This window comes from Aegilops tauschii, chromosome 2 (assembly GCF_002575655.3).
Source record: "Aegilops tauschii subsp. strangulata cultivar AL8/78 chromosome 2, Aet v6.0, whole genome shotgun sequence".
Taxonomy (NCBI): domain Eukaryota; kingdom Viridiplantae; phylum Streptophyta; class Magnoliopsida; order Poales; family Poaceae; genus Aegilops; species Aegilops tauschii.
Window position 1 is genome coordinate 208,671,259 of NC_053036.3, and position 24,520 is coordinate 208,695,778.

General features: G+C 43.0%; 3 protein-coding genes and 1 long non-coding RNA gene across 5 annotated transcripts; 2 read left to right on the forward strand and 2 right to left on the reverse strand.

Annotated features, from left to right (window-relative positions):
- Positions 1-575: 575 nt before the first annotated feature.
- On the reverse strand, positions 576-8,157 carry LOC109744408 (mitotic checkpoint serine/threonine-protein kinase BUB1). Its single transcript, XM_020303525.3, has 14 exons — positions 7,909-8,157; positions 7,116-7,275; positions 6,863-7,020; positions 6,675-6,768; positions 4,724-4,834; positions 4,557-4,644; positions 4,224-4,327; positions 4,072-4,143; positions 3,865-3,954; positions 3,558-3,715; positions 1,444-1,498; positions 1,229-1,363; positions 1,016-1,137; positions 576-925 (listed from the first exon to the last, which is right to left on the reverse strand). Exons 1-14 carry the CDS (start codon positions 8,028-8,030, stop codon positions 736-738), a joined length of 1,659 nt encoding a protein of 552 aa, XP_020159114.1. The 5' UTR covers positions 8,031-8,157; the 3' UTR covers positions 576-735.
- A 111-nt stretch (positions 8,158-8,268) lies between these two features.
- Positions 8,269-13,640, forward strand: LOC109744389 (SH3 domain-containing protein 3). The gene is made up of 10 exons (XM_020303503.3): positions 8,269-8,490; positions 9,718-9,840; positions 10,119-10,188; positions 10,919-11,067; positions 12,349-12,450; positions 12,543-12,740; positions 12,836-12,898; positions 12,976-13,056; positions 13,168-13,242; positions 13,361-13,640. The coding sequence occupies exons 1-10, from the start codon at positions 8,431-8,433 to the stop codon at positions 13,475-13,477; spliced, it is 1,038 nt and encodes a 345-aa protein (XP_020159092.1). The 5' UTR covers positions 8,269-8,430; the 3' UTR covers positions 13,478-13,640.
- Positions 13,641-13,986: 346 nt separating this feature from the next.
- On the reverse strand, positions 13,987-20,386 carry LOC109744388 (protein FLX-like 1). Its single transcript, XM_020303501.4, has 5 exons — positions 19,807-20,386; positions 15,963-16,195; positions 14,978-15,141; positions 14,565-14,641; positions 13,987-14,481 (listed from the first exon to the last, which is right to left on the reverse strand). The coding sequence occupies exons 1-5, from the start codon at positions 20,350-20,352 to the stop codon at positions 14,386-14,388; spliced, it is 1,116 nt and encodes a 371-aa protein (XP_020159090.1). The 5' UTR covers positions 20,353-20,386; the 3' UTR covers positions 13,987-14,385.
- Positions 20,387-20,674: 288 nt separating this feature from the next.
- On the forward strand, positions 20,675-24,092 carry LOC120973243 (uncharacterized). 2 transcript variants are annotated; one of them, XR_012202285.1, is made up of 3 exons: positions 20,675-21,209; positions 22,067-22,174; positions 22,502-24,092. It is a non-coding gene; the product is annotated as an uncharacterized lncRNA (long non-coding RNA). The 2 variants fall into 2 exon arrangements; XR_005767662.3 differs by having other exon boundaries at positions 20,682-21,217.
- The last annotated feature ends 428 nt before the right edge of the window (positions 24,093-24,520 follow it).

A 24,520-nucleotide genomic window follows, 5' to 3' on the forward strand; every position in this document is an offset into this window, starting at 1 on the left:
GCTGGATATTATGTCGCCCCAGAACGCTGCACCGTGGGCAGCAGCAGGCGCAGGCAGGGACCAGGGCACTCACTCAGATCCTGCATGCGATGCGCCCAAACGTTATGCTATGGCTATGCTATGAGCTGGCAAAACCGCACCACGGATCGAGCCATCGTCCAATAACAACAAGACATACATGCACATCTCTATCTCCCTCCGTCTCCATCTAAGAGATCGGTGACATCGACATGAACGCCGCGAGGACACACAGCCCCAGTGGCCATACGCCAAGACACGCACAGTGAAGCGTTGGCTCATATATATCGCTCAGATCAGATGGGTGGGCAGCCCATGTCCTCGCGCAGGACGAAAGTGACAATACCGTTGAGCGGACGTTGATGGTCCTGGCAAAAACGTGACATGTCTAACAGGGCTGATTAGCCCCATTATAGCCTAGCCAAAGAGGCCCTTTGACTTTGGTTGGGCACTCTTGGTTCGTGACAGCAACCACTCATCCGTTGCGTCTCATCTCGTTTGTCCCACCTGTACGCATATCTAAGACGGTAACTATTTGGTTCTCACCGGGACACATCTTGAGAGTGACGCGGAGTACTAGTTAGACCATGACACGGGCGTGTATTTTCATTTTCAGATGATACAACAAGGCCACGAGATGTGGACGAAGGCACATACATAGGGAGGTAGAAGAGTAGATAAATATCGCAGAGGCATTCTGGGGACGAAATGCACACCTCAGGATGAGCACAGGGAGGCCTTCTGCTTTGCCAGCAGCTGGTTCAGCTTGACCACCAGCTGATAGTTGCTGCACATGTACTCCTGGAACGATCTCCGGAGGCTCCGGAGGTCGCCTACGTGGTTCCCGTTGGAGCCCGGGTTCAGCAGCGTGGTGAAGAGCTGCTTCCACAGCGCAACGTTCCAGTACCTGTTCAAAGGACAGAAAGGTGGAGGGGTTATCTTCTCACTCTGGGCATCACTTTTGTAAGCAAAAATCAAGAGCTCGCGGCAGCACAACCTTTTAAATGACAATTTCGGTTGGTACATGTAGCTTCCACCTGTTCCGGGCACCTTGGCGATGCTCATCTCTTCCCCGTGCAGCATCATGTGTGCAACCACGCACAGACCAAAAGTGTCAACCTGCAAGAGAGGAAACCAAATCGATGTTGCAGACGGTTCCTTTCTGTGATGATGGTTAGTACGGTTGTGAGTAACTTTGAAGGGTACAGACTTGATATGTCCAGCTTCTCTCTTCTTGCATCTCGATACAACTGAACCCTGAGGTTCCACAATCCGCAAGGAACTCCGTGCCGGCTGGGAAGAGATTCACATCAATGCCCCGGCCCCAGTCAATAAGACACAGCCCCTGGAACGGAAGTTGTTTCATAAGCAACACAAAGCCTTCCCATACCTCTAAATCAAGATTCTTTGAATTCAAATGCTAACCTGATTCTGCCCGCTTCTCGTTTCGCTCCTGAAGGTATCGTCTGTGATCTCTTCACTTTATGGGCCACAGGTGAGAGGAAAACTCATGTTAAATTTAAACGAGTTGACAAGTGCTACAAACTGAACTAGCAACTTCGGGAAAATAAGTCGAGAAGCAAGCAATGCATGTTTACTTTCTTCAAAGAGCACGCATGAAATAGTCTGGGTGAGCTTTAACACATAATAGATTTTTATTATTCTTAAAACAAGAACCAGCTTCAGTGATGGTGTTTGATATGATCTTCTAATAACCAAAACAGAATTCGTACAATCAAATGCTCAACAATAAGGAAGACAAAATATCAGAACATCAACATCTCAGCAAAAGCATGGAACATGAAAATACAGATTCCAAATACACTTTGAAGTAATAATAATAAACAGAGTCAGGAATCATCCTAGATCTTTGCACCCACCAAACCCAACATCTGGGGCCAACAAATCAACCTCTTATCTACTTTCATGCTTGCTCTTATGACCAACCATTTCAAATATTTACAAAGAAAGTTATGGTTCTTAGTTGCAATAACATCTGGCATAATTCTAATCAGTTAGGAGACATTTGTAAGCTCGGAACACACATTTACAGAAGAGTCACAACATCACCTAAGGTGCTTTAAAACGATTTGTACAAACTCGCAAAACCTGACTATTAGATGTCTGTAGTCGCTTGTGCACACTACAGGTGGTTGATCGGTGCAATCTTTCGTACTGTGACAGATTCAAACAGGCTGGGATACCATCACCCACAAAAACAAGAATACAGGATCTGCCTGAAATATATACTATCTCCGTCAAGAAATGCAAGTCATCCAATTGAAAGGACATCTACACGCCCTAAGTAGATTTTGGTAATTAAGGAGCTAATATGTGTGCTAAGTACATGAGCAGGTCTTGAAGCCCCACAAAGTGAAAAGAAGGTCCTCTGTCGCTACAAAGGCCAAAAGCCTCACACAACCATCCTTGGGTGATAATCCAGGCCAGGAGGCCAGAATCTCCAGACGCAGTAGCTAGTGAGCAAGGAGGCCAAAGACTTTCCAGGCGCCCTTCAGGGTCGCCCAATAGCCGGCTCAGAATATGTGGGGTATTAGCACGTACATTGTCGGAGCTAGATAGGTACTTGGGTGTACAAATGTACATTCATCTCTGCAAGAAGGTTGACTACCTATGTATACACACATATGGATCAAATAAATTAAAAATTATAGTAAAATGGTGATTTTTAAGGAAATATGTACACCCATTGTCTGGATACTGGCTCCGCCACTGAGCACGTATACCCGAATGTGTAACCGGCCTGGAAAATATCCGGAGGTGCATTGTTACTGGGCCAGGCAGTTCCGAATGTTTCGTTGCCAGGATTCTGTGTGAGTGCCATGTCACCAGACAGTATGAATTTGAAGGGTACCTTAGGACAAGAGTAGATTTGAGAGATTTTTGAAATTTCACATGTACACAGAGCTAGAGCATCGTCTACCAAGCATTCACCACGCCCATTTCTCTTGGAGTTTGCAGACTCCTAGGCACCGGCAGTCACCTGGGGACATCCAACGTGTGGATTCGCCAAAAAGACTTTGTGATGGCTGGAGATCGCCTCACGATCATCCACTAATGGTTGAGCTTAGACACTGCCCAAGGCTCAAGGAGAAGAAGGTTAGGTCTTTGTGGTTGAAGGGACTTGGTGTCCAGGCCTCTCCAACGAAGACGTACAATACCCCCAAGGATTCATACTCCAGGAACCAAATCCTCGTGTCCAGGTCCTTTGGTTGATTTACTTTACCTTCATATCTTGTTTGTTGTGCTTGCCTAGCTTATCATCCTGTGTTCGTGGAATTTCTAAGTTGATTGCACCATATAGGTTATTCCAATTAGAGAACCTTTACATTTCAGCAATAATGTGACAAGGTTGAATTAGGAATACATTTTCTTAGTTGCCTTTCACCGCGCCCCTCTAGATGAGGCATTTGGTCCTTCCCCAAGGATTGAAACTTTTACCAGCAGTATGAAAAGGTACACAGTTTGACCACGCAAAAAAGGTTGAGTAATTCCTCAAATGTGGTAAGTTGGTTAGTTACCTTGGATAGCAGACAAGCATATTGTCAGGTTTGAAATCACCATGGATTATGCCAACACTATGTAGAGTTTCAAGCATGTGCAACATCTCTATAGTGTAATATATGCACAAAACTTCATCCATGTGCTGACCAACAACTAAATGGGAATTTATAGCGTCCTGCAAAAGGTCTGTACTGTAAGCTATCACATTTAGCAACATGGATTAGCTAGAGATATATCTGGGCAACAACAGATACAATCCTGATATATAAAGTTGTTCTTTCGAGCAGGTTTTGAAAGAGCTTTCTTCACATACGAAGGAATTACCAGAAGAGTTCCGTATGGCAGGAAATTGCAAACTAGCACACTGACGTCAGCAAAGACATGCACTTCATGAGCATAGCCATAGCTTGGTCTCTGGAAAGAAAATTATTTGACATGTGAGCATCATTATAATTTACCAACTACTAACAACCTGGTGTTCTTAACAGAAATTATTTTTAGAGAGTGATTCTTAGAACAGAGATTATTCACCTGAATATCAGATATACGCGTATCAAGCTGGCGGTACATGTAAAATTCCCAAGGAAATGCAGGCTTTTGAACCTGCAAACAAGCACTAGGGTTTAAAATCAGAATCAGGTGCAAAAGGCAGGTTTTACTAAGACAACTGAAACATGTTTCACCTTCAAAGCAACTATTTCTTCCGTGTTGCCATCAACACTAGCTTTGTATAATTTAGCAAAAGCACCAGTACCAGGAGAACCTTTGATGTGATATTTCCTGCCACCTTGGTGCAATAGAAGGTATCATTGTTAAACTCTGTGATATCAGTTACATGAATCGGCTTCTTGAAATCGTAGAACAGAGAGATATTTCTGTGAGAACATTATGTAGTTATGTTCTGATTGAGACATGAAAAACACAGTAGAAAACAAAAAACTTCATCCAGTGGCACTATTGCGGAGTGCACAACAACATTGTCAAAGGTTGCAAGAGAAAATAACTAGAGTTTATACCTAACTCGACGTCTTTATTTTTTAAAGCATTATGTGAGGAAGTTAGGGGCACCTTTCCTGAGTAGATCTTGTTGCTCTTATGATAGCCCTGTCAAGGATTTCAGTGGCACACAAAGATGAGAGCCAAGCAAAACACTAGTGAACCACACAAAGCAAATTTAACTTACTGTTAACTTCTTGAGGCCACCACTAATTTTCGTTAGCAAATTGCTCATGGTAGAATCTGACCATGGATCAACCACAGTAAACTCCCTTTTTTGTATTTTAGATGGTTTGGGCTGCCCAAACAAAATTGGAACGACAAACAATTAATTACCCACCAGGATGTTAGGCACTAGGTGACCATATCGATGAAATGATGCTATTTAAATTAATGGACAAAGTGGGAAAATTGTATTAGATAGAATAAGGTGCATAGTCTACCACAAACGACAGCGTAAAACATTTTCAATAAGTTTTAGAAATAAAACTCAAGCTAATCATCATTGCTGTAAGTGGAAATAGATGCTGTGGATATATACAAGCCAGCATAGAGAAACAAATAAAATAGATGCCAATCTGTCAGCCTCCAAGTTACACTCAACTATGAACTATCGAGTGACAAACAGGCACAATCATACATAAATGGGCGAAATAAATACATGCTGGAAGGAGACAAATCACAAGCACTGGAATGTACAAATCATATTCATTTCCTATCATTTTATAACCAAGTAACCATTCTGTGGGAAAGTAATTGTTTAATCACAAAAAAACATATAAGAAACTGCAAAACAAACCCTTCTGTGCTTGTAACATGATGTACAGGGTTGACAGAATACAAATGAAGTGAAGGGCTAATTCAAGTAATATTACGTTTATCCAGAAAGCTAGCCCACTAGTAGATGGGCCTATAAGCTTGATGGGGAAATAATCAAATAATCCTCAAAGCAGCTTGAGTTTGAGTTATCGCAACAAATAAGCAGCTACACTATTATAAACCCCAAAACTGCACCTAAAGATTTTACCGTTTCAGCTTCCCTCTAGAAGGGAGCTCATATTAAGAGTTAAGGCCAACTATTCAGTATTCAAGAAAAAACTATATTCCACCTTTAGTTTGTATTGCTAGAAACTGGAGCCTGTAGGACAGTAACGTCAGTCCCAATGGTCGTCTCTTATTACCCGTATTTCTATTACTTAGATTCTCATCATCCTAATGCACTGTATCTTACATAGGCTAAGTATTTATTATAGAAGCTCCCACTTTTATTAAGATTACACGAGTCTAATTGGAGGACGATGGACGAGTATGAGATTAAATTATCTATGTATTGGATTGTGTGTAGAGATAGTATATAAGATAAGAGACGGCTTCTTCCTCTCTCTCATTAATTCTGTGCCACATAAACAAATATCTGATGTGGAGGGCTACGAGACGGTACCAAGGTGGAGCACTGAAAGAGACCAAAGCTTAAGCTATGCTGAACAAGACTTCTATAATTACACCATATCTTCAGAAAAACATAGCATATCGAATTATGGAAGATCAGTAGCTAAATCCACATAAGGAAAAAGTTACACGATAAGGAAAAACTTGTACTAAACCAGCGACAAGTAATATGTATCGGAGGGAGTAGCGTATCCCGATTATCTCTCTTATGTAGTAAATAAAAGTCTATATGAACTCTACACTGCAAAGAACTCGATAAAGTTCTTCATTGTAGAAAGCTATTTCAAATTCAATTAATTATCATAGATATGGGATGTAAGGCACGAACATCAATGATTATGCGATTGTAATCTTTTCTAGGTGGAACGCATATTTTCCAACATGTGTTTGCTGAACAGTAATGAGAAAATCTGTCAGCCTAGTCATCATCATATCTCAAATACAACATGGGGCGAATATCAATCCAGTTCCTTGCTTCTTCCCGCACCTCCGGTCTCAAAAAAAGTTGTATATCTCAAATACTACCGAATACAACATGACAATTAGATAGGAAACCCGTGACTATTTGACAGCAATAAAAAAATCAGAAAGCGCAATGCTTAATATATAGCCTACCAAAACGTCATATATTTAGGTACGGAGGGAGTACATGATAGCAATATTTCGACTCAGTTATGTGGCTTTCATACCTGTGCATCCTCATCAGATTCTTCGACAATACTCTCCAATTGTTTTAAGAAGTTGATATGCATCTTCTTCAAATGATCAAGGGGCTCGGCTTTTCTGGTTAAACCACAGACTATAATTTGCCATCACATCAACACGATAACCATCATTTTGTAGCTGAACACGAAGGAAAAATACTATCGACTCTAACCTGGAAATACCAATCCCATAGACCTTATCAGCCTCGAGCGCTCTCCCCTGAGCACACAGAAACAGTGCATATGATTCATAGAGCAGTGCATCCTCTAAGAACATTCTCTTCTCCTCCAAATGTGCATACACCTTGTCAAAATCAGAAACTGCATCCCCCTAAAATAGCAAAATCTCAGGAAATTAAGGAATGAGGATAAAAAAAAAGCAGAAAGATAACATCAGCATTGGCATTTTAAAAGCAATTAAGTTACATAGAGGATCCAGATCTTCAGGAGCCGGGGGTCAGTGGAGTACTGATAATCGTCCCCATACTTATCAATGCATTCTGTGACATAAATCTTGAGCTGTTCAAGTGCTGCGTGATAACATTCTGGGTGTGCCCTGATCTCATCAATGGCCTTCTTGATAGACCTGAATATGAACACATAATCGGAGATAAGAAAATAGCACACAGATGGTAGATCATAGAGGCGTCCACGTCACCAGATAAAACACATGACATTTATATGCACAAAATTTGATACTGAACTATGACTGAAGCATATGCACATCAGCTGCATGAATACCAATTGTAAGTTAAGAAATCCATATACTCAAATTGCCCAGAAATTGAACTCCGAAACATAGCTCATACACATAGAAATGAGTTCATAAGTACGAATGGCGGTGATAATCATACTAGTATATGCTTAAACCTTTACGCACTCAAATACATTTGATGCCAGAATCAAGGTATCTCGACTCAATCGCATATTTACAGATTAGCGAATATATGTAGAATCACAAAGGTGAGGTGGCGCAAGCTAAATTAGATGCGTCCGCCATATTATGCACCTAAGCAATGCATAAGCCGGGAGGTTCATCCTTTCTTTTCCACGTATATAAGATAAGAAAGAAAAAAGCACCTGAGCAGTTAGGTGGCGCAACGGAAGCGCGTCTCCATGCGCAAACCGAGGCGAAACCTCGGATACACGCACGCACACAGCTGAGGTGAAATCGCGCGAAGATGTAAGCAGGTAGAGAGGTAGATCTCGAGGGCGCTACCTGAGGTAGGGGAGGATGGGGTCGGACGGCGGCGACGCCTCCCGCGAAGCCCTAGGAGTGGATCTCTGGAGCGGACTGAAGGGGGCCGCCCCCGCGCACGGCGTGCGCTCGATCAGAACCATCCCCGGCGGCGGAACTGAATGGGGAATGGGGAGAGCGACACAGCGTAGCGGCGGAAGAAGGAGAATGGGGAAGATTTTGTTTGAATTCTGAGAGCGCACAACTTTTTTTTTTCTTTGATTCGAGGGAATTGAGAGCGCACAACTTTTTTTTTGAGAGCGCACAACTGAACTGAACGCACGCGGGGCTCGCTGCTGGGCCGAAATGGGCAGACGTGGGCCGAGCCCGTTCTTGCAGCCTTTGATGAACGGCCGTGATTTCGTCGCAGCGCTGTTCCTTTCTTTCAGCGTGTAGGGGCCACCGCCCACCGGTGTGCTTGAGCGTGCGCATCTCAGCGAGAGAGAGAGAGAGAGAGAGAGAGGACGAGGAGGAGGAGCCGGGGAGCAGGCGAGCAGAGCAGAGATGGAGGCGTTCAGGAAGCAGGCGAACAAGTTCAAGGAGCAGGTCGCCAAGCAGCAGCAGGTGAGCACCATCCGAGATCTCATGATTTCTTCCTCGCGGCATAGTCGTTGGTCGAGGGGCGAGATTTCGCCTTGGCATGATTTGATGCGTTGTGCGTGTGGAGGCCGCCAATGAATGAGCGAGATCGCCTGCGAACCTCGGATCTGCTATCGAAATTGCTACGCTATTGACTTAGGCTACAGACTGTTGAACTGCTACTGATTTAGACTACAGACTGTTTAATCTTATCCTAAACTGCGACCGATTTGGACTGCACTGTTCACACCCTAGTGTGAAGCTACGCTGCTGGTCTTTTGTGCTAGGGGGAGCTTGTTTGCCTGCTCTTATTTAGCTTATGTAATACTCCGTATTTGCTTGTAACACCGTTCTTTGCTCATGTTTACAACAGTGTCAGGATTGGTATATATGGAAATAAATGGATTCGTACTACAGTTTAATGGAAGAGGAAGTTCTTTATTACTTGCTTCAGGAAAAGTTTTTATTTTTAATGGAAGTACAGAAAGGCAAAAATTACAATTTAGGTTCTATTTATCAGAGCATATGTGTACTTTGTGAAACCCCATTGACCATTGCGCTAGAGATGGGCAATGTATATGCATATTCCATAAATGTATGTGCAGAATCCTCTAACTAAATTTGTGTAGCCCTTTTTAGGAAAGGGGCCAATTCAGTGGTCTGTTCCTTTTTCATGCACTCCTAGGTTAGTTATTCTAGTGTCTACCATGCCATCAATGCAAATGTTCTTATTCCAGCATTCCATTATATATGCGAATTACTACTAAGTTTTTCTTTTATATTGCTCTTGACATGCGTGGAGTTTCCATGTAAACCCCGTTATTAATTATCTATAAGAAGCGTAAAGCTACGCATTGCTACTAATTTCTGTATGAAAAAAGGGCTAAATTTGAGATCACTTTTGTAGCATAACCATATTAGCATTCAAAATTTGTTTTTGTGGTCTAAACATGCTCCTAAACTCCATTTCTGCAATGACATTCCACGATGTGAGCACGTGTCATTACTTCTTTTGTGTATACCTTCTAATTGAGGCAGCAACCGTCTTTGTGCAAATATAATACCCGAAAACTTAAATTTGAAAGAGTTTATCATTTGTAGGATGATGGTGTTGCCCTGCCTACATTATTCTTGATGTTTCTGCTAGAGCTGCAGGTGCTCTGTTTAAGATTAATTCCATGTTTCCTTACGTCTTATGAATTAAATTTGCAGGCTGTGATAAAACAATTCAGCACTACTGGTTACGAGCGTTCAGATTCTGTTGTCATTGATGAAGTTGAATTACAGCAACATCAAAGGCTTGAGAAATTGTACAGTTCTACTCGTTCTGGAAGGGTAAGAACGGTTAAATTACAATGTCAGGGGATACATAACTGTGTGGTGTGAGCAGCAAGCTAAAAAATAATATTGCAATCAAACATGTATTCCCTTTTCTGTGCCATGCTGCAATGAATGGACCATCATTCTCAACATATCTTATTGCATCAAGTTCATTAGACCTTTTTATAGTCAATAACTATAGAAACTATTGCACAACTGCACTGATGCATTATGTGCTTTGTTGAGTTTCGTCCTGTCAGTTCTAAGCTTATTCCATGCATATACGCTTACAGGATTTCCAAAAGGACATAGTTCGAGCAGCTGAAGGCTTGGTGTCTATTGGAAGCAAGCATATTGAAGTGGGTATGTACCTCTTGTCCTCCATACTTTGTTGGTTTATTCTGTCAGCCTTCGGTTCTCTTTCAGAATGGGGGGAATTATGCTACTTGTGGGTACGTGTTAGTAATATATTCAGATTAGAAGGTAGAATGTCTACAATCCAGAAAATGTGGGGTGTTTGCTTGAAGGAATGGGTTGCTTGTAACTTGTAAGTTCATCAGATCCTAACAAAAAAGCACCTTGTTTGGTTTGAGGAATGGAATGGCATGATCCATTATCATGTTATTCCACTGACCACAATGCTAACAGAAAAACGTGAAATTAGTTCATGCCATATTAAATCATTGGGATGGCTGTATGGACCAGCCCATCTTATAGTATGATATTCATTAAAGAAAATGGTTCCTTAGTGCCTTGGTGTGGCACCTATCTATCTAGGAAGCTCTTATAGTGCTTGCTACAGATTTTAGATTGGTCTTGCTAGTAAATGTTATGAAGTGTCTTTTGAGACTGCTCCCTTCACTTGCGGCCTCTTTATTTTTTACACTTGCGGACTCAATGTTACTAAGATATGCATTTCAGTTTACCAAAGAATTTTAAATTTGTGTCAGTTACCTTATGCCTGCTGACAGCATGGTAAAAATTCTATTAATGAGTCATATTTTCTTAAAATACATTGCTTGATCTATCCATATCTCCAAATTCAACATCTGGTGGGTGATGCAGGTGCACCTTTTCTTGCATTTGATCACAGGAACAAAATTTTCTGAGGATTGCTATAGATATGGAGGTGAAAATAATGCTGATGGTGAAGCTCTTACAAAAGCCGCATCACTGTATGGAGGTGCTTTGAGAAATGTTGAAAAAGAGTATGAAGATTTCAATAGAACTTTATGTTCTCAGGTAACTCTATCGACCTCTCTTTGAGCTAGTTTTCCATGCAGATGAAATGTGTTGATTTCTAAGAGTGGACATGAAAACTTGGGCTAAAGCAGTTCAGATTCGAATGTGTAAAAAGTTCAACCTACATACACAAAAAGAGTTCTGAATAAAAAAATAAGTTGTTGAATTTCCTTACAAAAACAACTTTGTGCATAGCAAAGTTAACAAAATTTCTGGAAAAAAGAAAGGAAAAATATATTTAACACAAAAAATTTACATGTATATTACACGCACCAAAGACAAAGAATTGTTGCTGGCCCCACAGGCTTTTCTTATTGGAAGCTCAAACGAGAGACGTATTCAGTTAAGCTATGACCGATGTGACAGTTGGTGCGGTTAAGGCATGGTGAAAATCAAGCCTGGGCGGTTCAGTTTTCCAGGCCACTAACGCAGCTAACCCCACACTCTCTGAGCGGTTGCCATGCATGCACTACCACCAGCCCCACGACCTCGCTCCACCCCACTATATATACAGAGGCTAGCAACTCCTCGGCCATATCCATCGCCATTGCTCTTCTCTCTCCATCTCTCTCTCTCGCCCCAAAACACAAACCAACACACACGAGCAGGAAGTACACCAGGAAGCACTACGGCATCGAGAAGCTCCACATCGTCTGCACCAGCAGAGCTAGGCATGCCGACAAGATGATCACCAAGTTCAGAACTTGCTCCGAGGCACGCCAGACAAGATCATCAGTGTGGATGTGGAGTACATGTATGATAAGGAACAGAAGGCCGCCGTCCTCCAACTCTGCGTCGGCAATGAATACCGGGTGTACCTCGTTAGCGCCGCCGAACAGAGATTAGCCGTACTGCGGCATGAAGCTTAACAATAAATATCTGTAACATTCCATCCATGGATGCAATGTTATACTGGAAATGTTCATCTGAGGTCTCGGCAATAGCCCAGTTTATCTGAGTAGCTGAAAGTATTTTTTAGACGAGCTATCTAAAGTTTCACCCCATAAACGCAAACATGCCAGTGCTCTAAAACCGAATGGTATTGATGCCTCCTACACAATGCACAACTGTTTTGTCCTATCTTCTCTCTTCGCAACAACTTATACCAGTTCGCCATAAGTTGTGATAATATAATGAGTGTAGCAACGTTCTTTTTCAGCACAAATCGGAGCTTCTGAAGCATATGATATTATGATAGAAATATAAGACCATTAATAATCATATTTTGTAAGGCGCTTAAGTATAACTTTTAAGTATTCTGTCATCTATTTGGCATTTCAGATCATAGATCCATTGAAGGCGATGGCTGTGTGCGCTCCCCTGGAAGAAGCTCGTGGTTTTGCACAACGTTATAGCCGGATGAGACATGAAGCTGAGATACTCGTACGTGGCATCTTGCTCCTTGCATCATGTTCAGAAGTAGTAGTATTGTGATGCATAATACAGTACTTTGCCCTGACCTGCTTGTCGAACAGTCTGCTGAAATTGCTAGAAGGAAGGCACGGGTAAGAGAATCTCCAGTTGCTGAGCACACTACAAAACTTGAGCAATCTGAAGGTAAGATGATAGAGCACAAAGCAAGCATGGCTGTGTTGGGAAAAGAGGCTGTTGCTGCACTTGGTGCTGTTGAATCTCAGCAAAAGAGGGTAACTCTTCAGCGCCTGGTTGGCATGGTAAGAGTGCCTTCCTCTAGCATATGGGTTACATATTTCAATTGGTTTGTTCGGTTTGGCTTTTGCTTATGGCTTGGTCACTCATCCTGTTGAAGGTAGAAGCAGAGAAGTTGTTCTATTTGAGGTTAGCTGCCATACTTGATGATGTTGAAGCTGAGGTATAGTTTCTCACCCTGCTAGTCATATTAAGCTGTCATTTCTTGCAGTTGTAATCTTGACTGATTGCTCTTGATAGATGTCATCTGAGAAGCAAAAGAGAGAGTCTGCACCTCCTTCCCGTAAGCGTGCCGAGATGGCCCAGTACTTCCTCGCCGAGGTGAAATATGAGCAACTGACAATACCAGACAAATAACTCATAATTCCGCACTGTAGTTCTTTTTAGCTGAATTCCGCATTGTAGTTACCAGTCCTTTCCATTGTGCTGCAGGCAGTGCATAACTTCAATGGTACCACGGAGAAGGAACTGAGCTTAATTGTTGGTGATTATGTTGTTGTTCGTCAGGTCAGTGTGCCAATAGTCATTCGAAAGGAACTGAGCTCGTTTGTTGATGCATGATGGAGAAAGCAATCTAGGGATGGATGAAATAAAATCCGGTGCCTAACTGTTTGCACTTTTCCAGATTGCTCCCAACGGTTGGGCGGAAGGGGAATGCAGAGCGAAGGCAGGGTGGTTTCCGGCTGCCTATGTCGAGAGGCGCGAGAATATCCCCCCGAATAAAGTCTTCCCGCAGGCATAGTTGGCGACTTAGTTTCTAAAATGCTTCTAGTGGTTGTCATGTAGATTCGCGCTGTTTTCTCTGCAAGAACTTGGTATTTGTTTGTTGTATATTATCGTGCACCTCCCACGAGTGGTTCAGAACATGCCAGTTGCAATGTGAGCTGCTTCCTTTCCAGTGTAAATTGTTTTGCTAGTATGCTACTTTATTGATTGGTTTTGCTTCTTGTTGTCTAATATTTGGCCTTCTGATATGGCCACGTCGCATCGCCTAATACGCCAATGCTTTCGACGACACAAATTTTAGTCGGTATATGCCAGTACCGATGATCGGATATGATTCTACACCATTGTTCTTGAGGTAGAAGAAAAAAAAAGGAACTACTGGATTCAACTGGTGTCCCTATTCGGTACAACGGTGGGTCATTACTCGTTAATCATCACCCAGGTTCTTCTTACTGACACGAGCATCCCATGTCAGTTTTCTTTTAGATCAATGGTAATGGCAACACTGGGAAAAGATGCTTGTAATAAACAAAGGTAGTGACAACTGCATTAGGTGAAAGAGCACATGTACACAAAATGCAATTTCGCGGTAACCTAGATCACTGTAACGTGCAATAAGCATGTAACTCACTCAGATAAAGGTCAAGAAATACACAAGGCATATCTGACTCGTCATAAATCAACATTGCACAGAAATCAGGTTGTGCCAGAAATCTCCGTTTGTTACTTCGCTAACAGGACCAGATTTAGGCTTTGTTCGGAATCCCTCCTCACCGCTCCGACTCCGTGGAGTCGTGGAGCTCAGTTTTAGCAGCTCCGTGAAAATGAGCTAGCACCTGGTCCGCTCCGGAGCGGAGTGGAGGGAGCGGAGAGGAGCCGAACGCGGCCTTAATAATAAAATAAAGAGGAGGAGGATGTCGGTATTCATCTCCGTCCTGGAGCTCTTTGCATGTCGTAGGCGCCCCAGGAACTGTGCGCTGCCCCAGCCCCATACTGAGAACCAGAATCAGTAGCATTTGCCTGAGATAAAGATGCCATCTGAGACGCGGATTCAAATAAGGATACAAAAGAGAGTGCCTTCAAAAACAAAGCACAAGACATACTTGATTCATGCTGTATCCAGCATTGTAAGGATTTGCAGCATAATTGGCATTAGGATTTCCATAGCCTCCAGCATAACCTGCGGGATGGGTGCACAAAGCATAATCCACATTTCAGATACATGCAAATTGTACTATATAGTCAGCCTTACTTATTAATTATTATGCCCTTGATAGAATATTACTCCCTCTGTAAACTAATATAAGAGTGTTTAGATCACTATTTTAGTTATTAAACGCTCTTATATTAGATTATTAGTTTACGGAGGGAGTACAAAGTTTCACTATTTTAAGGCTCATGATGGTGTCTTCTTCAAGCAGATTGGCTGCGGACAGAACCGTATTTAGCATGTCAATTTACAGATAAGTAGCACAACTACTATCTGCAACATATGCAATCTAATGTAAAAACAAACCTTGATTGCCTGCAGATACAGCAGCTCGTGATCTCTTCTCAGCATTAGCAACCTCAGCACGAAGTTTCTCCACTTCAGAAGCAACTGAGACCAATTTCTTCTGCATCTCTTGTCCCTGCTCATAACTCTCTGCATATCCTTTCTTCTCAAGCTCAATACTGGATCTGCAAGTTAGTTCAAAAGTATGTAAGTTCACAAAATAAAAAATAAAGGGCTTCTTGCAACCTCACCTTTCTCGGTGTTACTTCACGGAAATTTAAAATTCAATTCAATCCAATGTGACAAATCATTTCAATCAGAACTTAATAAACCCATATTGTCGCATCGAGCTTTAAGAAAATCACTTTTTACCCTCTAACCAACAAAACTGGCTATTGTTCCCCCTAGACATCCCATAACAAAGCACTACCCCCAAGGTGGTTTTGGAGGCGGTTTTCCCAGTAACACAAGGTGACAGGCATGTCAGTGTGAAAAGGTGAAAGCAGAGGCTAACTCGGACCACATGTAGGTGGTGGACGGAGCTAGTGGTCTATCGCATTTTCTTCTGTTGACTGGGACGTTCGTGTGCTCAAGAGAGAGAGAGAGATAATAGAGAAATATGCCTAGCGTGACCTTTTGATAGCAGAGATGCCATCTCATTTCCACAGTGACAAAGTCGGCTTCGAAATCACTATAGGCGATTAGGTGTTCCAGTATTTAAAATTCATGGGTAGCTCAGGGGCTTAAGTGGATATCTACACAGGTTTGGGGGTGGAACTATTCCATAAAACACTTCATTTGAAACTGTATGCTGTATTTTGATCAGGCACACCAGTAAAGGAGGCTATAGGACCAAGAGAATGTTTCCTCATTAGTGCCAAGAGGAGAAAGATAAACCAGGGCATAACATAGAAAGCACCAATGAATTATGACTGTATTTCAAAAAATACTGAACAGGTATATTTTCAAATAGAGAGAGTACATGCAAGGTCAATAGGGGACTTACCTTAAATGCTGTGTTTCATGCCTGAGTTCTTGGGTCTCAGCTTTCACTGCAGCCACCTGCTGCAACTCTACTGCTGAACGAGCCAAATCTTGTGTATATCCCTGAATCTGACCCATGAGTTCCTGTCTTGCTGCACCCAGCTGTTGAATGTCCATACGAACATGTGCAAGTTCCGCTCTCATCTCCTCTACTGCTCGGAACTCTGCTTCCATTTTCATTAACCTCTCATAGACCTTTAACACAAAAAACAAGTCAATTTTACATGCCAAAACTAATCTACTCCATCCGCCCCTAAATATAGGTCTTTTTTGAGATTTCATTACGAACTACATACGGATGTATGTAGACATATTTTAGAGTGTAAATTCACTCATTTTGCTCCGTATGTAGTCCATATTGGAATCTCTAAAAAGACTTATATTTAGGAACGGAGGGAGTATTTAACTCAGGCAGATTTCTATCAAAGAGAAGAGAATTTTAATAATAACATACAAAGTCAGAATATATTTTAAAAACACTACCATATAATGGGTATCTTGAGCAAAAGTAGTCAAAAAAATGTGCGGGGTACACAGCTTCGAACCAGTAACAAACGAAACAGTATAACATGTCATGCAAAATGCACTAACTATAAACAAGTAAAAAAGCTGTGATAGTTTTGTAACTGAACTATAGGCAACGGATTGTGTGGTTTGAAATAAGAGTGTGGTTGAAAAAATATTACAGATAAGCAAGCATATATAAACTATAATGAAATATTTATGTAATTTCAAATACTTTATACAAAAAGGTCATACAACAGAAGTTACAAAGTTCACGTTGAAGGAGTGAATTCTAGTGCTCATAAATCTCTTTTGGACAAAGAGTTGGCGTAGGGGAGGCTTTTGCATCTTTATGAAGGCAGATGCAGCAGTTGCTCTGTGTTGTATCCAGATCTCACATATCACTTAGATATATCATATATGGCACAGAAAATTTGGAATTCACACCCATTGCATCAAGAATTTGTGTATCGATACTCCAGTCCACAAAAAATGTGGGGGAAATGGCCCGAATAAGTACTAAAAAAACTCAACCAATCAGGCACTAGCACCTGGTGGCATTGTTTGTAGAAGAATGACCAAGACACCAGGCACTCCAAAAGAATTCCGCCCAATGGGAGTTGAACCCTTCTGGGCGGTTGGCACTCACACAATCTGTCTGTTCCGTGGAGACTGGGGTCCCACTGATCCGTCTTGCATGGGCCGCGGCAGCCCCACCAACGAGCGGGCACGGGCTAGCTGCCCGTGTACTACAAGACTCCGCTCCCTTCAAGGTGGCAAGTAGATCTTCGTCAAGATCTGAGGCTATGGGAGCCTACCTCCAAGGTGGGCGAGGCTGCCTTCACTGCTGACAGGTGGTTCGAGGACGGACGCGCCACGGCTGACTACACCATCCAGAAGCACTCCATGCTACCACCTTGCCTCCCGGCAACGTGGTGGTATGCAGATTTTTGTCAAGAATCCTCCTCCAGATGCAGATCTTTGTGAAGACTTTCACTGACAAGATCATCACACCTGAGGAAGGGCTCTCTGACACCCTCGACAACGTCAAGACCAAGGTCACCATGGGAAAGAGCTTCTTCTGGGGAAGATCCTACCCGTCGTCTGCCTCCCGAGAACGACCTCAAGACCGCCAATGACCTGTCGCTAGCAGGCGCAGTGATGGGACTGCTCATACCACCAGTGGCCTAAACCTGCAGCGGCCAGCCATAGCTCAGGGCGTGTTATCAAGCATGCATGGCCTCCCTTGGAGGGCAAGTTCCGTGCGCAGCGGCTCACCCCCGCATGCGTGCCACTTGCCGATGCATGTAACAGTGGCGGGCACGGATCAACAAAGCTGCCTCCGATGGGACGTGCATCTGCCCCCAGCAACGTGGTTCGACGCCACGTGTTCGCACATTAAATGTGCTAGGTGCTCCACTGTGCAACTACCTTATGTACTGCCTTGTAGCACTTGTGGCCACCCCTTGTATCTATAAAAGGAGGTCCAAGCTACCTAGATCAGGGTTCGGCTCCTAGCAAGTCTACACCCACGTACTAGAGCTCATTTCCTAGTCCCGGCAAGCCCCGGCAACGAAAACCATCTCTTGTAAACATTGTTCATCACATCCAGTGAGAAAATCCAGCAGGACGTAGGGTGTTACGTTACTCAGCGGCCCAAACCTGGGTAAAAACCACCATGTTGTAGAGTTTGGATTCGAGCGTCTCGGTTCCCCTCTCCGAACCAAAAAAAGGGGGCATCACTTGTCCCCGGTGTTGTGTTTCTGCACACACGACACACTCCCATGGCTCCCAATAGAGGGACGCTTAGTTCTCGGCCCAAATAAGCGCAGGAAAATGTAAGCCAATGTAGACTTGCATATTACATTTGCATGAACGAAATGTCCTGTTTACCATTTGTGAAAATAGAGTGACACTCCTTGCATATTATATTACGTCATTCTTCTTCATCTCTGCCTTGACTCCGTTGTTTATGTGCTTGCAAAAAGGACAGGAAGATGAGATCAAAGGAAAAAAGATAGATCATAGTCCAGTGCGAGCCAGCAAAAGCCTGTCCCGTCTACAAAACTGGCCTGGACAACTTGACATCACACACAGAGAGAAGTACAAACACAGGATTCTAGACTAGTGGCTTCTCATGCCTCCTGATGTCATAACGGATAACACTACTGCCGCCAAGCTCCCAGCGTCATCAAAATAGGGGAGATGGAAAGAAAGGGAGGAAAAAAGGAGGAGACTAACCCTAGACTTTCAAGAGAAAGAAAATGAAGGGTGGCAGTTCCTTCCCTTGCTTCAGCCCTACCCTGTGAGGAAAATAAAACGTGCTTCTCTAGTTGCCATGTTATTATCGTATCTCTCATCTTCACAAATACAGGTGGAGGAAACCAAATACGGCATAATACTGGCCCCTATGCTGTTTGGGTCATCTCCCCACGGCTTTGGTAGTTCAGAGCATCAATGGATGCCAGCTTTCAGACTTGCTGCAACTACAATCAAAAAGCCACTTTGGAACCCGGGTGTATTGGAGCCCTATTTTTTGAACTGTGCCAAAATGCTTTTTTGAAGTTTCAAAAAATTCTGAAAACAAATCAACATGTTTATATGAATGTATATTACACATGTGTAAACTTTGATGTTGAAATAAGTAACCATGTGAGTTACACAGAAATGACAAAATCGTGATTTTAGAAAGATGAACAGTGCATGCATTATTCACTATTTGGAAATCACCATTTTGTCATTTTTATATAGGTCGCATAGTTACTTATTTCATCACCAAACATTACACATGTGTAATATACATCCATATGATCACGTAGAATTTTTTTCAGAATTTTTTGAAACCTTAAATGTGATTTTCAAAGTATTTAAAATAAGGTCCTCCAATACACCCGGCTTCCAAAAATCCACTCTCCAACTACAATACACTATCATTGCCCTATGCAAAATTAAGACACAGCGTACAACAGCAGTTGGAAATAGGTGATGATAAGCTAAAATTTGCATGCTCGTTAGTCGTTATGAATACACAAAATACAGTACATATCATACTCTAAGGAGTTACTTCCTGCATTTGCAACGCCAGGATGAGTTTAGGAATGTATGTAACACCAAAGTCGCATCATACAGGCTCAAGGCATTGTAGAGCTTCTTTCTAAAAAAAAGGCTTTGTGGAGCTTCTTGTACTGGGTTAAATGTTGCAATTTGCATTAAGCAGGGATGAGTATATATTGGCACTGAATTTGCAATGCAAAGAGAGAAAGATCAACTCAGGGCACTTAACGAATGGAAAGCATCCACACCTCACGAATACGGAGATCTCCCTCTTGCTGGGCAGCGCCGATGGCTCGAGCGGTGTGGCCAAGCTCGTGCCGCACGGCGGAGACCTCCTGCACGAGCGCCACGTGCGTCGCAGAGAGTCGCTGGTTCTGTCCGAGCAGCGCGTGCGCCTCCTCAATCTCCGCGCCGATACGCTCCTCCAGCGCCGCGGCCATGTGCGATGCTGGGGGCAGGGCCCCTCCGCCGTGGCCCGCGAAGTGGTGGCGCGGCAGAGGAGGATGCTCGCGGAGGCTGTCGGGGTGGCCAGGTGGCAGGCGAGCCGGGTCTCGGAAGTCATCGAGGTGGTGCGGGGGGAGGCGCGGCGGCTCGCGGAATTCGTCGAGGTGGTAAGGCGGGAGATGAGGGTGATGGGGCGGAGGAGGGTGCGGGTGGTTTCCAGCACCGGCGCCGCGGGAGAAGGAAGAAGGCAGCGGGTTACGGTGGCGACCGGCCATGCGGAGTCGCCGGAACCCTACCGAAGGGTTGTTGAAGCCTTGAAGGGACGCCGACGAACAGATAATTTTGCACATAGCTACTTTGAAAGATTTATTAATTCCATGCTTCGCTGAGGAGTGGGAAGGGATTATTCTTCGGAAATCTTATCTACCTGACGTTCCTCAGGGGGCAATTCCTGGCGAACGCCTCGAGAGCCCTCTCATCTCGATCCAAGGGCGATAGTTTTCTATGAGAACACACTGAAAAGAAGGAATTGCCAACCCTATGCACATCAAACACAATAAGCTACGGGACAATGGCGCCCTCTAGCCATGTCCACGTCGGATTCAATATACGTTAACGAATGAATAGTGAATTTCTCACGAGTCCCCGATTGGCCCGTTGGCCTTTTTCTCTAAAGTTCTCGATTGGGTGCTGCGTGTTTGTATCTGCATGTGGGTCGCGCCATGTTGTTGGGCCTGATGTCAGTGAGTGTGGCTCGCTGGATCAATCTCCCGCAGATAACACTGCCCCAAGTTTCTTCCCTTTGCCTTTCCAAAGAAGGCTTGAAACCCACGCGACCTCGCTCTCGTTCCCCACAAGGCCTCCAACCACTCCTGCTTCTCCGCCGCCGCCACCTCTTTCTCTGCCAAATCTACATCGCCTTGAGAGGGCTTCCCCGCGAGGCATTGCAGATGAGATGGGGCGCTGGCGGAAAGGCAGCGAAGGCATGGCGAACGGTGCGTGTGAGCCTCTGGTGACGCGCGACAGCACCACCGTGCTGCTCTGAACGTGTGTCGTGGTGCTGCTCGCGGCGGCCTTCGAGAAGCACGGGGTGTGGTCCGGCTGCCTCGCGCAGACGCTTTGCAGCGCCCGGTGCTTCTGCCGGCGGACCGCGGGAGGGTCGCCGCCACCGCCGCCGCCACAGTCGGACTACCGCTACCGCCAAAGTGTTAGTCGGTAGACTCTTGGTCCCCTTCTCTTCCCTTCTTTTGGTTATGAATGTTTCCGAATAAGGCGGCTTCTGGAACATATACTATCTCTTCAGGGAGTACAAAAAGTTAGGCTCTGTTGTTGCTGATAAATCACAAAAGACTATTGGGAATATTGGCTTAAGTCATGGGACATGGCTGGTAGTGTTCTGCTAATCCTTTTTAGTTTTTTCTCAAAGTGGAATCGAATTTATTAAATAATTATTTGTTTGACTTACTCGCTTGTATTCAAACTGTACTGCATTTTTGGTTAGGATACTGTTTTTTCATGTTCATGATAGTTCATATATACCATGCTTCTCATAATTTAGGTGGGACATTTTATAAAGGTAATCTTTGGTATCATTGAGTGGTTTCAACTAATTTCTGAGAGCAACTAATTTCATTTTCTGTAATCAAATATAGAATTTGCATTGTAAAAGGTATCAAAGTGATGCATATACTCTAAAATGTATCTATCTAGCTGGTCTTAGTTGCAGTTAGATAAATTTCTATTCATTGATCATGAGTATGATGGCTTCTTTTTTTCCTACTATAAGCAATTCTTTATTGTGTGGAGTTTGTCAGTATAATTACTTGATGACCAATAGATAGCAGAAGAAGATTTGGCAATTTGGCAATTCCATCAAAAGAGGAAAGGTATCATACGTACAGAACTGTAATGCACCACGAAATAACCTTGAATAATCAACCATATGGTTCAACTGAACACATGTTTATTAGTTCAGTAACTATAGTTCTGTCTGCCGATTCGATAAGTTATCACATCTGATAAATTTAAACAGATTAATTACTTATAAAATACATTTGTTTTTAGGTATTTCAAAGAATACTCAAGGCCTTTGCAACAAAAGTATATGCCAGGCTGCCATAAGGTGGTACTGGCATTGTTGCAGCTGCTACTAGTACCGACGGGCAGATCAGGGTATGACAGTCATCATTGCACCGGTTGCTTTTCTATCACTTGTTTCTCTCATCTGGTAACAACATTTTATGTCCCGTGGGTACTACTGTAGACCTATGACAGTGATGCAAAAATTATATGTTACATTGTTAATACTGCTGAGTATTTGTAAAAGTCCAGTCTTAGCTTGTTGTTAGTATGTGAAAATAATAGCATTGTTTAATGCATTGTTAGAACTTTTGTCTTTGTTGTCTCCTGTGTTTCAGCTGCATGTTATCTTTTCTAAATACTTACCATGCAGTAGTCTGAATTCTTCCGTCATTTTCTTATGTGATCAAAAATATGCAGGGATGGTGTGAGCGAGTCTCAGTTTACCCAAGTACAGAATCTTGAGGTTGATCGAGTAATAAAGGTTGTACTTGACACTTTGGCTCTAGAAACTCTTGGTTTTCTGGAAAGGCCTTTTTTACAGACTTTTGATGATGCGGGCTTACTAGAATATGGGTCAGGGGCAACCTCCAAAGATTACAGTTACTGTTGCTCAAAAGAATCACCACACGGAACTGTTCCAAGCTGATGCACCAGATAATGTTCCGCCTGGTAAGCAATTGTCCTATGTCAAACATAGTGGAGTGCTTAGCATCCCCACCAAAGAAAAGAGGACAATTTATGGAACTAAATTGTGTTTTGGCTCTGAACATTTCAAGCTGTTGTGATTTCACCCTTGATCTGTCAGGTTTTATTCGGCATCCTAAATTGATTGACGAAGGGAGTATAAAATTAGCAACACGGATCTTATTACTTATAGACATTATCTAAAAGAGGTTTACTCTGTCAATGAAAGGGTTGTGTTTGTCATCAATACTATGCTTCACATGTCAGTTTTGTGGCCAAATGATCTAAACCAGATTTACCTAGTTCTAGAACAGAAAAGAATCTGGTGTTTCCATTCCTTGGATTTGCTCCAACGATTGTCTTTAGACTTTTCTTCAAATCCACTCGGTTTCTTTTCATCTCGAATTTGTTTCATTGTTTGCAAACCAAGAAAAAGGTTTAACGGTTTTCATATTCCTGATTTAGTAGTACGTTTGTTTGTAGTTTCTTCGTATAGATAATAAATTAGGGGCAGAGCAGCCACCTCTCAGGCGGTGCCCCATTCATTATTTTCACTCGTTCAAGTATATCCTGGTTGGACATGCATGTTTGAATTTGCTTTTGTATACCAATATGGAAGTATACTATTTCAAGATATTTTACTAAAGTAGCTTCTGATTTGTTCACATTTGTAGAACTGCACAGTCATGCTCATTCCTTCTCTTCTCCTAATTAATCTCATGTCAAATTAAGCTTTATCCCTTGATTAGGATTCTGAGCTACTTAAATCTCTTCGCCCACATGCAACAATTGTAGACTCGGCAAGCAGGTCAGCGCCATAACCCCTTCCCTTCATCATGCCTTTAGTTAACGTGCACACGTCGTACCTGTTCTAACATGTTTGGCTGCCTATTGGGTGATCATGTTAATGCCTGAGATATGAAGTGTGCATCGCATTTTTTTCACAGGACCAAAGGTAGGGAAAATCTCAAGTTGTATACTTATCTTTTATTTATTTACATATAAGGAGAGCCTGAAGTCATGGTACGTCCGATCAACCACACTCGCTTCTCCCAGAATTTGTATATTCACTAGAAGTTCACGACCAGTCAAGCCAAAGATATGAAATGGAACACACAGCTGAGGAGAGAAGGACGTCTCCTCAACAAAGCACGTCTGGTTGTAGTGCGAGAAGAAGTACGTGCAGCAAAGTTTTGTGGGTATATGTGCGATTTGTGGTCCTCTCAATGGTGAACGGTTGTGTATATGCGATTTGCTGGTGCTCTCAATGGTGAACGGCTTTGGCTGCCTAGCAAAGTTTCTGCATCAAGATGCTCTTCTGTCATGTATATTGTGATCCAAATTGCCTTCCTCATTTTTGAACAAGCTGCCATAATGTAATGTATCATTTAGCCGGTTACTGCTACTCGCGGACTGTCAGTAACAGATCTTATCGACTTAATATTGTTTAGAGCTTGTCACCTGTGTTTGCATGTATCACACCCATAACCAAAAAGGCTCGCGGAATGGGCGTTACCTACCTGGCACCGCTCCAATTTTCTCTCAGGAGGCCCACAATGGTGGGCCCCAACCACTAGTAAAATGCCAACCGACGTTCGCATGTACCACCCTAACTGGCGACCGTCCTTATTCTTAAAAAAACGGTACGATGCTCTCTCTGACTGGGAATATAATCACGCATAGAAATATAATTCTTATTATTACTAGCAAATATGCATGTGCATTATGTTGTAAAAAAGAAAATATCCGCAA